The sequence below is a fragment of the Alosa alosa genome, chromosome 4 (genome assembly GCF_017589495.1).
Source record: "Alosa alosa isolate M-15738 ecotype Scorff River chromosome 4, AALO_Geno_1.1, whole genome shotgun sequence".
Lineage (NCBI taxonomy): Eukaryota > Metazoa > Chordata > Actinopteri > Clupeiformes > Clupeidae > Alosa > Alosa alosa.
Window position 1 is genome coordinate 12,336,371 of NC_063192.1, and position 17,141 is coordinate 12,353,511.

General features: G+C 40.2%; 1 protein-coding gene across 2 annotated transcripts; it reads left to right on the forward strand.

Moving 5' to 3' along the window:
* The first annotated feature begins 4,924 nt into the window (after positions 1-4,924).
* Positions 4,925-16,637, forward strand: smim29 (small integral membrane protein 29). Of its 2 annotated transcripts, none has more exons than XM_048240844.1 (5): positions 4,925-5,036; positions 9,482-9,840; positions 10,726-10,751; positions 10,871-10,976; positions 14,104-16,637. In XM_048240844.1, exons 2-5 carry the CDS (start codon positions 9,733-9,735, stop codon positions 14,170-14,172), a joined length of 309 nt encoding a protein of 102 aa, XP_048096801.1. In that variant the 5' UTR covers positions 4,925-5,036; positions 9,482-9,732; the 3' UTR covers positions 14,173-16,637. The 2 variants fall into 2 exon arrangements, with proteins under 2 accessions (XP_048096801.1, XP_048096800.1); XM_048240843.1 differs by having other exon boundaries at positions 9,503-9,840.
* Positions 16,638-17,141: the final 504 nt, after the last annotated feature.

Below are 17,141 nucleotides of genomic sequence, written 5' to 3' on the forward strand. Positions count from 1 at the left end.
GTAAAGGTAAAAGTAGGCCTACAACAAAAATAAAATAGAAAGTACTCATTCCAGTGATTCAACTATTGAACCTCAAAATGTAAGAGCATGTGAAGAATTAATTTGCAAGAGTAGATTAGCACTTTTTGATCAAATTTTCACAAATATTTTTTAAAATTGTGAATTTATTGAATTAAATGCCTTGTATTGTAATAATATAATAGCAACAATATCAACATTTAATCGTAATTTCAATAAAACTGAAGTTGGGTTGTTTTGATTAGATAAGATGCATTTTTACTTAATCAAAACAACCCAAATGCAGTTTGGTTGATATTACCTGAAATGCAAAATAAAATATTATGATTTTTTAATAATGATAAAAATTACCTGTTTTTGCAAACAAACTTTTGATGTGTAAACAACAGACATATACACTTGGTATGGGACTTGTTTTCATGTACATTAAGTGAGAAAAGAGCATCAGCTCTTTCACCATGGCCTGTCACTCTCAACCCCATTACACTTTGCCTGTAAACTAATGATGTCATGTCCGCCTATTCGCAACCTGTTATTCACTTGTAGGCCTTCACATAAAAGAAAATAGTCTAAGCATAAACTTAAAATGCATTGATAATGCATGACATCGTAGCGTAAGCAATTACCTTGCACAGCCAGCTCACTGTGCTTTTATTGCGAAATGGGTGCTAATAAAATCAAAGGTATTTGGTTAGTGTGATTACAGTCATGGTATTTGGCAGACATTTATCCAAAGCAACTTACAATACAAGTAACAGGAAAAAAGTGACAATATCAATAAACATTACAGTAGACCTAACTTGATGATGACAAAATGATCGGTTTACAGTAAATCATTAATTACAGTAAATTATTTAAAAAAATAAAATAAACTGTAAACATGGTCTGGGATGCATATTAATATGTTGGCTATAGCCTATATGATAGCCTACATAAACTACTGTGCATAGTGACAGTACCTTCTTGAAGTAGTTTGAGGAGGATTAGCTTTTGTACAGTTAAAGAGAAACTATGCAGTTTCTGTACTGTAGAGTTAAAAAGAAAATACGCAGTTTCTCTACTGTTTCCTCTTTCCCTGTTCCTCAGACAACAGTTTACTCACTTTCTGCTTCTTTTTTCGCTGGCTCTGCCATGACAAATGTCTGAGAAACTCCACTGCTACCTTGTTCTAGCCGGTGCCTGGCGTGTATGTGCGTAGGGCCAGGCCGTAGACATACAATGGGAAAAGCACATGATAAGGGATACAAAATACAAGATTCTACACCAATCAAAGACTTTAAAGCTTTCCTGGGATCGAGGGAAACCAAAGCCAACCTCGTCCTCTACCTTCCTCATCAAGCTGTTGAACTATGTAAACTGCCAGTCACAGTTCACACACACAAAGGTGGCAGTAGCAGTAAGTAATTTTGGCAAAACCCCACATATCTACACGTCACACAGATGTCTTGGTGCTTGCCCTTCGCAGGGTACCAGACATCAACAAAGACAGTCTCATTATCATGGGCACTGGAGATCGTCGACAAAAGATACATCTCAGCCTAGACTGTCCACGTGATCTGCCAGAGTCAGCTGGGAGGAGCTTGTGATTCACGCATAGGGACTCACGGCAGATATTGTGCGAAATGTTGGTTTATGGCTATGGTTTAAATGTCCTTCCTATTCATTAACATGAACATGATGACTGACGAAATAAATGACTAATAAACCATTGTATGCATATATTTAACAAGTTATCATTATATCACATCAATTAAAGGACAAGTTCGGTATTTTACACGGGGGCGGTCCTTGTCATTCCGAAGTGCCATGAATGCACCATGATACCAGAGAATGGTGATACTGCAGGCTTGTAAAATTAGTTAGAAAATAAGGCAAAAAAACTACAAGTTTCCAAATGCTGCTTCCTTATGTTGGAATGTGCAAAAATGTACAAACAATCAAGAGAATGCCTTCTTGTATGTGATTTCTGCAACAGTGATACTGCAAACGTGTTGATAGTCTATTGTTGATTTTTATGTTGTAGTGTAAAGCATGTCACACAGTAGCCTAGCCTACAGAAAACACTTAAAGGACAAGTTCGGTATTTTACACTTAAATCCCTGTTTTCAGATAGTTATTGATTAAATAGAACGTTTAAGATTGAAATTTGGACACATGCTGCTGCCCTGAGAATTTTCGGTTTCTGTGGTAGCGCCCCCCTCCTCCACAACGCTGCATAGGTGCACTGGAACAATCCTTCCTAAAACGCATTAAACTTTCGTTTATAAAGACGTGAAACTCACCGAGTGGTCAGGGGTGTTCACTGATATGCTCACACAAAAATCGCTGCAAAAGATTCTTTCCAACAGGTTTTATCGTAGTTTTTGTCCAACTCCATTGACTTGTATTGGATGTGCTGTGAGGTACGGGTATTACTCCGCTGCCGGAAACGGATATGGGGTTGTTTGTATTCTTTCTGTAGTCTTATGCAGTCGCGGTATCGTTCCACAGCCAAAAAAATAGTAAACGTACAAAATCATGTAGTCAAATTATTCATGTAGGCTAGGGTTAGTGTTAGGCTTATGATGTGAACATGACAGGTTATGGACATAACAAATAAGTTAATTTTCCGCTTGTTACAAACGTTACGTTACAAAATGTCAACCTTACCCCAAGTTCTTCCAACTCCTGTCATCCCAGGAGGTAATGTGGGAACCGCTGTATTTCTTAGGCGAAAGAGCTTTTTGGGCGATTTCTTTCGACCTCCAGCGAAGTTCAGTAAAATGCAGACCGCAGACACACGGTGATCAGCTTTCTACAGATTCTCAACAGGTGTGCTCACATCCAACCCCAGAAATCCGCTACCACAGAAACCGAAAATTCTCAGGACAGCAGCATGTGTCCAAATTTCAATCTTAAACATTCTATTTAATCATAAACTATCTGAAAACAGGGCTTTAAGTGTAAAATATCGAACTTGTCCTTTAAGTGTTTTCTGTAGGCTAGGCTACTGTGTGACATGCTTTACACTACAACATAAAAATCAACAATAGACTATCAACACGTTTGCAGTATCACTGTTGCAGAAATCACATACAAGAAGGCATTCTCTTGATTGTTTGTACATTTTTGCACATTCCAACATAAGGAAGCAGCATTTGGAAACTTGTAGTTTTTTTGCCTTATTTTCTAACTAATTTTACAAGCCTGCAGTATCACCATTCTCTGGTATCATGGTGCATTCATGGCACTTCGGAATGACAAGGACCGCCCCCGTGGCTACTTTGTTTTTCCCACAGCAAGTGTTCATGTGCTTTGCCATCGGAATGTGTGACAAACACGGATGCCACAACAAAGGTTAAAACATACACTCACTAATCCTAAATAAACAACTGTATTTGCTTAAAATATAGTGTAAGACGCTTATGAAAGAAAGATATGCAGCTTTCAAGTGACAAAAACGGCAAATTCCCAAGTTCACATTAAAACTGTTGGACATGAAAGGCCACATGGACTACAAACGAACTACAACGTGACGACAAAAGTGATGACGAGCCCCTAACTGGGCAACTCTGTTAGCCAAATCTAGCCCCAGTTTCCGACCTTTGACTCACACATTATGTGACGTGAATAATAGGGAATGATGATGTTTTCACTGGGAAAAAGTTTTTTCCGATGCCCATGAACGCTAGGTCAGTAGTACAGCTGTTACACGAGGGTCTGGTGTTCCTTTGTTATGATGCACTTCCTGCGACGGTCACACGTCTCTAAATGACTTAACTCCTCTCTCAATGAGACCTTGTGGGGACCGACATTATCATTTTTCTGCATGGTATACTCCTTCACAACACCCACATATGAACAAATAAGACATATAGGTTTATCATGTAGGCTGCTGTCATATTGCTCTTTCTTTCTTCGTTCGAAACCCGACCAGTAGGCATGGCTGAAGTGCCCTTGAGCAAGGCACCTAACCCCTCACTGCTCCCCGAGCGCCGCTGTTGTTGCAGGCAGCTCACTGCGTCGGGATTAGTGTGTGCTTCTGTTCACTGTGTGCTGAGTGTGTTTCACTAATTCACGGATTGGGATAAATGCAGAGACCAAATTTCCCTCACGGGATCAAAACAGTTTATATACATACTTATACTTATACTGAAGGCCCCATTCAGATATCAGGGGTAGAGAATAGTAGTGACTTTACGCAGAGGTGCTTCAGGGCCCCCTGAGCCCTTGAGGACTCTGGGCCTGGGTCCGGTAGACCCGCTCAGTAGCCTTATCCATCTCTGGAAGTAAATAACATTTCTCCCCCTTGCTTCCTAACATAGGGGTGGCCGTATGAAACCTGCTGGCGGGCCGGATCTGGCCCTCGAACCGTACGTTTAACACCCCCGGTACAGTGTGGAAATCAGGTTAACTTGAATAAATGACAAACTGTGCCCAGAAGGGACATGATCAATGTGGGCTGAGCTCAATGATGAGCAAAGCCCCGATCTACACAGCATAGTCAAAGTCCTTTTAGGCAAGTCCCTCCAATCGGCGGCCATATTGCAACGCTTTTTGGGCACTAATGCACTTATCCGGCATCTATTTCAGGTAGAACTGCGCGTGCGCAATGCTTCATGAATCACGACACCTACCTCCTCCATCTGCGAGATCACAACACATGATTGGCACGATGTATTTACAACATACCACATGATTGGCAAGATGTATTCACATGTCAACTTTTGGCGGCGGAAGAGGCGGAATATGTGTAGACGACTGCCATGTTTGCGTTACGAACTAACCCCATACAATATGGGAGATTCTTTAAGTGCTGTCTCCTCATAAAAGTCTCTGGTGTAGTGAGGGGCCTTTCAGAAGGGACATGTTCAGCGTGGGCTGAGCTCAACGATGAGCTCCGCCCCACATAAGCCCAGCCCCGATCAGAGCAATGCAGTCAGAGGCCTCTCAATAGAATTGACAAGTCATTCTGTCACCGCCCACTTCTCTTATTTCTCCCTCGTGTTTTTCTTCCTGGTGTCAAGACAATCTTTCAGGTGAGTGCCCGTATGATTCCTGCCTCTTTGGCTTTGTTTTCTTTCGTTGGCGGTGTGAACAAAGATGACCGAGGCATGCATATGAAAAATGAAGGAGGGTTGATTTTTCGGTCATATGTTGTTGGCAACTATAGGTCGCACAAGGAAATCAGTTTGGCTGTGACTGCAGAACTGTTTTGCCGTTAAGGCTAAGGGCTACGTTTGGTCACTGTATCAGCAAACACACACGGATTAGGTCTCATTGATCACTTACTGTTAGCTCAAGTTTCATTGATGTCCTGCTGTTAATCTGTAATGAAAGATCAACGCTATTGAATGATATCAGGAATTTACACCATATGAAGCGCAGACAGTCAATCACTACGTTTCCATGCACACCATATTCCGATGAAGGTCCTTATGGTTATGGCAATATTCTGAATAAGATGTTTTGTGTCTGAATTTACATGTGTTGAGCTACCTGAATGTTCCCGTTTACGTGTTAATCGACCTATTCTAAATAAACCAGACGTATAGTATCTGCGTCATGACGTCTCAGTCTCTTTGAGGTTTCCACCGCTTCTTTATCTTTCAGCAGTGCGCGTAAACATTGCTTCTTGCACAACCTTTTAACGAATATTGCGATACTTTCACCCATCGATGAATTCCAAAACATTCATAATTTCAGTCTTCAAAACAATAATAATAATAAAAAAAATGTATCCTTAATAGAACCTTCAGGGAATGTTCCCGAAAGGTTACTTTATGGTCGACCACAAGGGAACATTCTAGGAACGTTTGTGAAAGGTTACAAAATGTAACCTTAATAGAACCTTCAGGGAAGGTTCACTATAGGTTTGTTGAAGGTCACACAAAGCATCTATAAGAGAACATTCCAGGAATGTTTGCTGAATGTTACACAAAATTAAACCTTTATAGAATGTTCCTAGAACGTTGTCTAAAGGTTTCATTTTGTGTAACTTGCAGACATTTAGAGAATGTTACCTGAACGTTATGTTTGCTGGGGAGTTCCTTCCCCTACGAAAAAATGATCATATTGCAAATGCAATATCCAGGAAAGAAGATGTTGAACGAACGTTATGTACAAAATTGCTATATAAAAGACGTCATAAAATCTTTTATACTGGCTCCTCTGCTCGGACTTTGAACATGGTTTATGTCCCGCGAACATTCCCCGAACTAAAGACTTGACCACAAAGGAACGATAGCGGAATGCTAAGAAATCGTTTCTGAATTGCTTTCAGGGAACATTCACAGCGAACATTTTTGCACCCATCAGCGAATATTTGCTTAATGTTCCTTGAACCAAAAATTGTTTGCTGGAATGCCAGGGGTCTTTTTGTGGTTTTAAATAATTGGATTATCTTAATCGGGTTATAACAACTGGAATAAGGTATTTACATGAATCATATGCAATCAGAATATTATCACTATTCTGATTAAAACAGGAACATGGTGTGCATGGAAATGTAATCTCGCAATGTGAAAAATATAAAATTGAGAATTTGTGGTGCTGTACCCTGTTTAGGATGACCCACACTACCCGCTCCACCATGAAAATACTTTTACAAAAAAATAACTGCAGTTATAGCCTAGCCTACTGCAGTTTTTCTGAAGTAGGCCTACAATGCAGTAAAATGTAGTTTCATGTAAAAAATGTCAATTTCTAGCCTAGAAATCTAGACGCACCCTTGCTGCCAGGGCTAGTCTAGCAACTCTCCGTTGGCTTGTTAGCTCGAAAAAATAAACTTCTCTCAGGCTAATCAAATCGTGTATAGAGTCGTTAGGCGGGCTTAACATAATGATTGATGGCAGAGTTGCAACGGTTTGGCTTGAATTCCCTGCTAATTGAAAACAAATAAGATAATGTTGCTGTTGGTGAACAGTGTGACACGAGTTAAGCTTTTATTAAGTTGGCAAAAGTTTGAACTAGCCAACTAGCGCCTCTGGTGGGAAACGCATGGGACTCATTGCGCTGTCTTATTGCGTGCAGAGGGAATTTGAAAGACGACCGATTATTCTGCCCTTCGGACTGAGCACTGCGAACGGTGAGTGCCCAGACCCCACATTTTAAAGGAGAATTCCGGTGTGATATTGACCTAAAGTGTGTTGAAACATGATACCGAGTGTGAACGTGATGTCTCATAGCCCATCTCGGCTTGTCCCCTGCACTCCAAAATCTGGGCTTAGTTAGCCGATGCTACCAACAGTTTTTTTCAATGGTGGTGCTTCGCATCGGGCTAGCCATGCAAATAAATCACTGTTTTACACCATTTACGAGGCTCAATGTATCTCCACACTTATTTGGTAGACTTCCGAGGGCCCTGACATTTAAACTTTGAAAAAGCACTGGTAGTTTATTTACAAGACGATTTATACAGACCGTATCTTCATCGAAGTTTAAGCGTTTGCAGCCATCTTGAATTTAGTCACGATAAAGTCGAATGAGTAAGAATGAACAGGTATGATAAAGGGATCAGATTCCAAAAATAATTCCGTGGAAATGCATGGATTCCAGTTTCTTCCAGTAGCAGCAACTGGAATCCGTGCATTTCCACGGAATTATTTTTGGAATCTGATCCCTTATCATACCTGTTCATTCTTACTCGTCGCTCGACTTATCGTGACTAAATTCAAGATGGCTGCAAACGCTAAACTTTGTGAAGATACTGTCTGTAGGGATGGGCAAAGCGAGGCTTTATGAAACACTGAAACGTTTGAAGCAATTGTGCCGAATTGTTCCGAAGCTTCGAAACAATTCCGACACCTCAGAGCTGTTTAGGGTGAAACAAATCTGTCAAATGCTTCGTATTGTAGATGTAGTCTTTAAAGTTTGTGGCTTGCTGTGTTACCTGTGTTCAGTCTTTGCAAAAGCTAAGCAGTCATGCCCTTGGTCAATTACTGGATGGGAGACCACATGAAGTGACAATAAAGAGATTCTTATCGCTGCCGATGGTGTTTTCTAAATCACTTTCTTCTTATAAAAACTCTCGATTTTTTTTTTTTTACCATTCTGAGAGTTTAGTTGAAACTGTGTGGTTAATGATGAAGTAAAAAAACATAAACAGATACGATCTGAAACAATAACTTAAATCAAACGGGGATCAAACCACATTTGAGCAGCCTGGGCTAGGCCTACCGTGCAAAAAACGCCCTCACTAACCACTACACCATCATGGTTATTGCTTAAGAATAGTCTACACACTGTTAATTGAATGTGCGGGCACGCCTGCCGACACCGGTGAAATGCACCGAAGGTTCACTTAACTTTGGTCACATGACATGGGGATTTTGAACGATGTTTCGAAGCAGTGGTCACATGACATGGCTGTTTTGAACCACGTTTCGAAGCAGTGTTTCGAAACACTTGTGCTTCGAAGCCTCGACACTGATTCGAGACATCGATTTCGAAAGTCACACCCTTAACTGTCTGTATAAATAGTCTTGTAAGTAAACTACCAGTGCTTTTTCAAAGTTCTCAATGTCTCGTTTTAAATGTCGGGGCCCTCGGAAGTCTACCAATGAAGTGTGGAGATACATTGAGCCTCGTAAATGGTGTAAAACAGTGATTTATTTGCATGGCTAGCCCGATGCTGAAGCACCACCATTGAAAAAGCTGTTGGTAGCATCGGCTAACTAGCGCCAGATTTTGGAGTGCAGGGGACAAGCCGAGATGGGCTATGAGACATACGTTCACACTCGGTATCATGTTTCAACACACTTTAGGTCTATCACACCGGAATTCTCCTTTAATGTGGGTCAGGCTAGTCAATTTCTGCAGTGCAATACAATGTTGAAAAAAAAAATCATGCCCCAAATACTGGATTTATATATGATCTCCAAGGAATTTCTTGAATTTTAGAGCAATTTTGACACTCAAAAAACTACATATATTTTTGTAAGAATAGGCCCACTAGTTTGTGGCACTGCTGGCAGACAAACAAACAAACAGACAAACTGAACTGAAACAACCTTGGCGGAAGTAACCAGCTCAAGCGAAGACTACAGGGGGGATTCCAAGTAGGCCACATGGTTTACTGACAAACCTGGGTAACTCGGTGACCTTGTTTTGCAAGGAGAATTAAGCCATTGGAGGTTTACCGCTGTGTGCATGGTTCCTAACTTAAGCTGGTTGTGGTTAGGCATACTAGGCACTAAAACAGTCTTGGAGATTATTTAAGACTCACCTACACTTCATTGCAAAAAGTCAATTAAATAAAAATGACCAAAAGCCATAACAAGGACATCCTACATTTTCAAAATGAGAATGGCTGATAAGCACTTTAAGCTAGCACTTTGTTTTTTAAAATGGCAGACCAAAAAGCTTTAGTTCCATACATATACATTTTTTTTCAGTCACACCAATAAAACACTCTCTCCACACCATGACAAGAAGCGAGTCCAGTAGTCATTCCTTATCTTTCCTCCTCTGTTCTTCAAGCCAGCCCCTCCTTCTCTTTAAACAGATTTCACACTGATTAGTGAGAGGGGAGAAACCATGTGGAAGTCACATGAATCCCGACGATGAGGCGTAAACAACTGGGAGGAAACCAGAGGAGCGCTGCACTGCCTCACAAACGCTCAACCACGGTCAGGGACGAGGCTCGCCACTTCTAAAACAAGGGGTGCACCCCCTTTCCCTCCTCCTCTTCCTCCTCCTTCCCCCTTCCTCCTGCCCCCCTCCTTGGAACGCGCCATGAACTCTACTACCCAGCCTCCCTCCATCGCAGACAAAGATGTGGCGGTGGGCTACGTGCTGGTCCCCCTCTTCCTCGTCACCATCATCGGAATTGTGACAGCAGTGGTAAGGTGGCTTGGCTATAGCTAACAAAGCTGTACGGAGAGAGCTTGCTGTATGTTTGCGTCAGGAATCGTGAATGCTCACTAGAGTGTAGACGAGGCATTAAATTTATAGTTTTTACTATAAGAAGGGACTTTGTGTGTGTGTGTGTGTGTGTGTTTGTGTTTGTGTGTGTGTGTGTGTGTGTGGCAGTGGTGTGGCAGTCAGGGACTTGAATGAAGAATGCAGAATCACATGATGGGAATGTCTCAAACAAGTTAGCCTGTAATGAGGCGCACAGACAAGGATTCATTTTTTGTAGTTTGCAGCAGGAAGTCTGGCTTGAAGAGTAAATTAAATGTTATGCTTTTATGCTGAAATGTGCTCAAAATCATTTCTTAAACAGCAGACAAGGTTTTGTGAACTAGGTGCATTGACCAGTCCAACGTTCCAGAAATATTCTGTCCTGAAGTTGGTCTCAGGCTCTATCCTAACCAATCCAAAACTGAGAGTGGGCTTTAGGCAGGACATGCCCATTCAGGATGCCAGTCAAAACCAATCATGGTGATTGTTGGTGCGAAGGGTGGAATTGCCAAAGTGTGAATATCTCACCAACCCAGATGACTAGTATGGCTGATTTTGTAGCTTTAAAGTTTAAATTGTAATATTTTGTAAAGCCATAACAAGTTTCAAGAAAACATGTCAGCAATACACAATAATACCATATTGAATTTATGACAAATACATAGACAAATATAGACAAAGTTTGGTGTTGGTTGTTATACAGTGAGTCTAAGAAAGCCATAGATAAGTCCTGTATCCTTGTTTGTTATTTGTTGTATTTACAATACCATTGAGCTGGTATTTATACAACAGAGAAATGTAAAGTGACTTCTGCTTTGATTGCAGGTGCTCTACATACGGAGGAAGCGAAGGTGAATTTCTTCATGCCCATTCAACCGTCACAGTATTTCAGTTTTGTTGTTGCAATGACACACCGCAGATGTAGACTGGATGTTATACTTATAAAGTGCTTTGTGTGTCCCTGTTGAAGGCTCGACCGGCTTCGACACCAGCTGCTCCCAGTTTACACATATGACCCCTCAGAAGAGGTGAACGAAGCCGAACAAGAAATGCTCTGGAGGGAGGAGGACACTAAGGTGGGTGACTCCAATTTGACATGAAATTGATATTGTCCAAAACAGCTTAACACTGCCTTAACTGATGGTTGCTAACACGGTCGCTGAAACACATACTGTGCCTATAAAAATGATTCACCCCCCTTGGATGTTTCCCCTTTTACTGCGTTTCTAAATGGTTAAAGTTTCTAAATTAATCTTGATCAATTTAATTTGGCATTTTTTACAATCATTTACAAAAATCCCCTCTTTAATGTCAAATTGAAAGCAGATTTCTACAAAGTAATGTTAAGTAATTAAAAATATATAACACAAAATATGCAATTGCATAAATATTCACCCCCTTCAAGTCAGCATTGAGTAGATGCACCTTTGGCCACCACGAAAGCATGGAGTCTGCATAGATAGGTCTCAATTGCTTGCACATCTGGATACTGCAGTTTTACTCCATTTTTCTTTGCAAAGCTGCTCAAGCCAGGTTGGAAGGGGATCAGGTGTGAACAGCCGTTTTTAAGTCCAGCCACGGATTGAGGTCTGGGCTTTGACTCGACCACTCCAGAACACTCACCTTGTGGTCTATAAACCATTTCTGTGTAGTTTTCGCTGTAGGTTTCAGCCCATTGGGCCTCATTCACCAATATCTTCCTAAGACTTTTCTTAACTGTGTTCTTAAGAAGGTCCTACAAAAACTCTTAGGCAGATTCACAAAGCTGTTCTTAAACCTCAGAATCATTCGCAGTTTTGTTCCTATCATGCTGAATCCCATTTCTTTTTAAGTTGTCAGGGCGTGCCAATTGTTCTTAATTAGCATAGGTAAACGCCCTGTCAATCCCCATAAAAAAGCATGATATTGCAGGGCCGTGTGCAGAAATTGAGGCTGAAGCCACAACTTTCATTTGTACCGAATATTATACACTACATACCGTATATGAAAGTGAAAGCACTGCTGAAGTGTTATTTGTTGTGTTCATTTATTTATTCTAAAATACATTAATGCTTTGAAAAACAGAATTTATTTTATTTAAAAAATAATATTTTTATTCCAAAATAAATGATAAAATATATAGTTGTCATTTAAATTATATTATATTTTACACCTGCAGATATGATGAAAATGCAATTTTTTTTTGAGAACACCCAAGTCAGTTCTCAAATGTTCGTAAGAGTGCTCTTGAGTGTTCGTAGATTTTGTTCTTACCTGAGAACAAGAAAATATTGGTGAATACCATCATTTTCGCAAAAACTGCGTAAGTGGGTTTTAAGAACAAATTTCTTTGAACGGTTGGTGAATGAGGCCCATTGTCTTGTTGGAGTGTAAATCTTCTCCCAAGTCGTAGTTCTCTTGCAGACTGAATCAGACTGTCCTCCAGGATTTCCATATATTTTGCTGAATTAATTTGAATTTTTTTGCTTTTACAAGGCCTTCAGGGCCTGCTGTCGAGAAATATCCCAACAGCATGATGCTGCTACCACCACCATGCTTCAGAATAGGGATGGTGCGTTTTTGGTGATGTGCAGTGTTTGGTGTCTGCCAAAAATAGCGTCTAGTCTGTTGGGCAAAGTTCAGTTAGCCTATTAGCTGGTTTGATTAGCATTGAGCTCAATGAGCATAAAAATAAAACCATGCCAATCTCTAGGTATGGTGACGGGTATGTGATATATTGTGGGGCTATTTTAATTCAAAAGGCCAAGGGAACTTTATCAGGATACATAGTATCCTGGATCCATGAAATAACTGTCCTTTAAAAATAAAAATCTGCCTGCCTCTGGAAATTTAACATAGGGGTGCCAATACTTATGACCCCTGTATTTTAAGGAAGAACATTTATTTATTTATGATACATTATTCATTCACAAAGAAAATGGTGTCCTTAAAGGCTGGATATTTCCTCATTTTTTTACTTAAGGCATTAAGATCAATTTCCAAAAGATGATTTTTATATTCCTCTTTTTAGTCAACTTTAGCTGAGGTGCCAATAATTCTGGAGGGTACTGTATTTATTGTGTATAGTTATTAAAACATGCACCAATGAAACAGTCTTTTGCTGATCTCTCATTTCCACATATTTTCCCCAAATATCTCCCCCCCTAACCAGATTATTCACTGTAGGAACATAGTCAACATAGTCTTCAAAGCAATGCACAACTTCATAAAAGGGTCTGAATTGTGAATTCAAAACCATTATCAAAACTTTGATCAGCTTGATGGACAAAACCCCTGTGTTGTTGAAGTGTAGCACTCTGCAGTTTTTATGTGGAATTGTATATTGATTCATATTGCGCTGCATGGCAGGACAGAATGTGTCTGTCTGGAGACATCCTATTGGGTCAATCTGGACTTTCTTTTCAAGAGCCGTAATGTTCAATGCAGCACAATAGGTATATTATAACTATCAAACCTTAAAGTTGCTAGGCAACAAGATCATTTAGAAGTTTCTCGTTGATGGATTAGATCCACACAGTGAGTGCCCTTTTGCTGTTTAGGAGAGCGAGAGCCTCGATGTGGTGATTATAGATGGACTATAGTAGTGATTGCTGTGCAAGGATGTGTCCTGAGAATTCCGAGTTGATGAAAGCACTGTTTGTGAAAGCACTGTTTATTTTGCAAATGGTCTGGGCAATCGATGTGGTTTTTGCATGTAATCACTCATTTGAAATGGAGTCTTGTACAGCAAGTTTGCAATTTGCCGTTGTCAGAGAGCATGGAAAAAGCAATTTTCTATGCTTGCAACAAGTGGCAGTGTGGTACTTTTCTTGTCAGTGTAGTCATTTCAGTGCAGTCTTCTATGCAAATTGATACTTCATGAACATTACATTTATAAAGTGATTTGTTCTATTTCTTTACACACTGTTACTTTTTAATGTGTATGCCCTAAATGTTATGAGGCTAACCTTTTTACTGGAGGTTACCTTTTACACTGAGGACCTTATCATGTGTATAATGTTTCATTCCATCAATGTCTGCTGTAGAGAACCCAAAGACAATGACATTCTATGAAGATGACAGGCAGACATATCTTGAGTACATAGTTGTAGTCGGAGTGTCAAATTTGTCCTATGTCCTTTCCTAACTACTTTTCAGGTTCCTTCCGCCAGCACCAGAAGACTCTAACCTCCGTGTCATTTTCAACTCCTTCTGTGTGCTCAGGTGGTGCAGAGCTGGGTGAGAAGCTACCAGCAAGAGCGCCCTCTGTTGATGAAAGAAGCTCAAGGATGAAGAGGGGGAGGGCATCCATTGAAAGCATTTCAGCTGCGCATTGTGGACGACACACACTCTGGTGTCCACCATCAGGGAGGATCCCAGGTATCTTCTGAGGGGCAGGGTTGTTGCACTGCGGGCATCTTGCCTGACCACCACCCTGTGTCTTTCTTAACCCCACAAAGTCCTCATCTCATCACATCACCTCTCATTTTCTCACTTCATTTAAATCGAGTCTCATCTCAGGACTCAAATAACCACTGCTGGCACGCATCACTGTATATAGTTACAACTTTCTGTTCGTGGTACATTTGCTGTGTTGGTTGCATTTATTGTATTTTATTTGTGTTATGTTTGTTTGTTACAAGTTTATTTATGGAATGTTTTTATCTTGTGTTAATGTGTTGCTGACTACTGAAACCTGAGGAATACCTTTTTAAGCATAGGCGTGGTTAGGTAGTTTACACTGATGAAAATTGTAACATAACTATATAAAGACGCACCTTAATATATCCCTCGTCAGGCACAGTGTGTGCGACAGGGCTTCTCTGCCAATGTGAGGTGAAGTGTCAGAAGTGAAATGAAGTGTCCTTCTGAATGCAATCAGATAACAGACATTCATTCCCACATGAGAATTTCTCGATGTTAGCTGGTATTGAAGCCAGAAGTCATAAATATTTTTTCTGGGACTATTTTTTGACAAGATCTAGTGGCCTTGAAGGAGACTGAGAGGGGAGGTGACACTGGATTGGATTTAGCCCTAATGTGGCGGGCCAGGGCAAGATCAGAATCAGCAGGTGTGGTCAAGTGAGGTACCACCTGGAGAGAAAGGGTCCCGTGTCCCTGAAGGACTTTATTTGTGTGTTTTCCTTCCTTTTTTGGCCCTACTGTCCTTCCGTGTCTCTATTGACCGTGACCCATGTTTGAGTGCTGTGCTTTGCTGTGACTAGCTCTGGAGGAATGTCCTGCTGAGGGCCATCTCATTTAGAGCCTCATAAGGATGGATGTAGCCTCCGCTTTGTGGCATACCAGTGGGCTGAGTGGGCCCAGCAATCAGGAAATGTCTTTCTGCAAGGAACCAAGAACAGAATAACAAAATCATCATAATTAAGTGACTCACCTTGTTCAAAAGCATTCTTCAGCTTTTCTCCCCAAAGTGAACATGATTGCTATGCTTATTTATGAAAGGAAAAAATGACTATATGTGTAGTTCTTTTGGCTGCCATGGTGGTCAGATGCTAAAAAGACTTGCACCAAAAAAGACATCCATGTGCAAGTGTCCGCATAAGACACACCATGAAGGTTGCTAAAAGAGAGCTTAAGCTATTTAAGGCTACTGCTGAACTTCTCTCATGCTGGATACTTCTGCTGAGTGAACATGAAGGCTCATCTCAGCTTTGCACTGCAGTCCCCGTGACATCCACAAGAGGGCCTGGATGCACAGGAGCCATGCAAAAAAAAAAAAAAAACGCAGCCTTTGATTGTAACTGGTCTTGCTTTAGATGTATTGTGATGAATCTGCAAATGAAACTGTGTAAGATGCACCTAACTGTTTACAGAGTTATGGGTCTAAAGCTCTAGCAAGCAATAAGGACATTTGAGCTAAACTGTATTTATGTTCTAAGATGCAATAGTTGACTTAATTTGATTGTTCTAAAAGAAAAGGTAATGACTCACCATGTATCTGGTCCTTAAACCATACACATATGTCTGAATTACTTTGGCACATTTTGTGAAACATTTAATTTTTTTAAAAACCTTTTTTGTAAATCACATTATAATTTGTCTGTAGCCGAGTATGATGTTGTAGTGGTTTACCCATCTTCCATGAGGAGGTCAGTCATTTTTCATAGCCCATATTGTGTAGAATGCATCTGGAAGACTAAAAGGTTCATCGTATGAAGTGTCCAGTTGGACTTTTGCTCTTAATTTAGGCAGGTGATAGCAAGCTGCTATATGATATTTTGGATAAGTGAACCTCTTCATTGGCTTCAATGTACTAGCAGTTTTTTTAGTTTATGGAGTCCTTACACCAAACAACTTGGACAAGATCTGGGAAAGATTCTTGAAAGATTGTAGTGTTTTGAGTAAAGCTTGAAGTTTAAGTTGAAAGACTACAATCTTTCAAGAATCTTTCCCAAATCTTGTCAAAGTTATTTGGTGTAAGGTGGCCATTAGGTAATACCATACCACTTTGATATTAACAAATGACAAATTTTCTTCCTTTTTCATACAATTTCAACAATGTCAACAAGAATTGTGCCAAAGTAATTTAAAGACTGTGAGATGCATTGTTGCAATACAACCTAATGCTTGTCATGCCAATGCAATAAAACTCACAACTGCAGCAGATCAAGCATGACTGCCCATATCCAAAATATCTTGATTCGGTGAATCCAGGCCCTTTGCAGCACGTGACACTTGAATTTTTATATGAGTAGTAATGTATGTAAAAATAAATAAAATATCAATTGTTTTTAAAAGAAGTCTTTAAGTATTTTTGTTTCTTGAAATTTCAATCTGTCTTTCATTTGAAGGTCTGTCTGTGTGTAGGCCACAATTTATGCGCAAATAAATAAAGTATTAACACTGACCAGCAACAAGACAAAAGAACAGGACCAGTAAAAGCAATTAAAAACTTTTGACTTTATTACCATTTTGGAATACAAACTTGCAGGCCACAATAAAAAATACAGTTTATACAATGAAAAGACTGATCCCAAACAGTTTTTTTGTGCAGGTGTACTGTATGCATGGATGAAGTCGGTGCACAAGGACAGCTCATTTAAATGGCGAGTCTACGGCCACAGTACCGCTTGAACTTAAGACGGTTGGTGCCGACCAGAGTGGGACTATTTTCAAAATGGAGACCATGGCCTGTTGTCACTACACTTTTTAAAACCATTAATGCATGATCCAAACAAAAAAAAAATGTGTTTCAGTGCACCATAGTATCTAATTATAAAACTAAACACAAAACTGCTAAA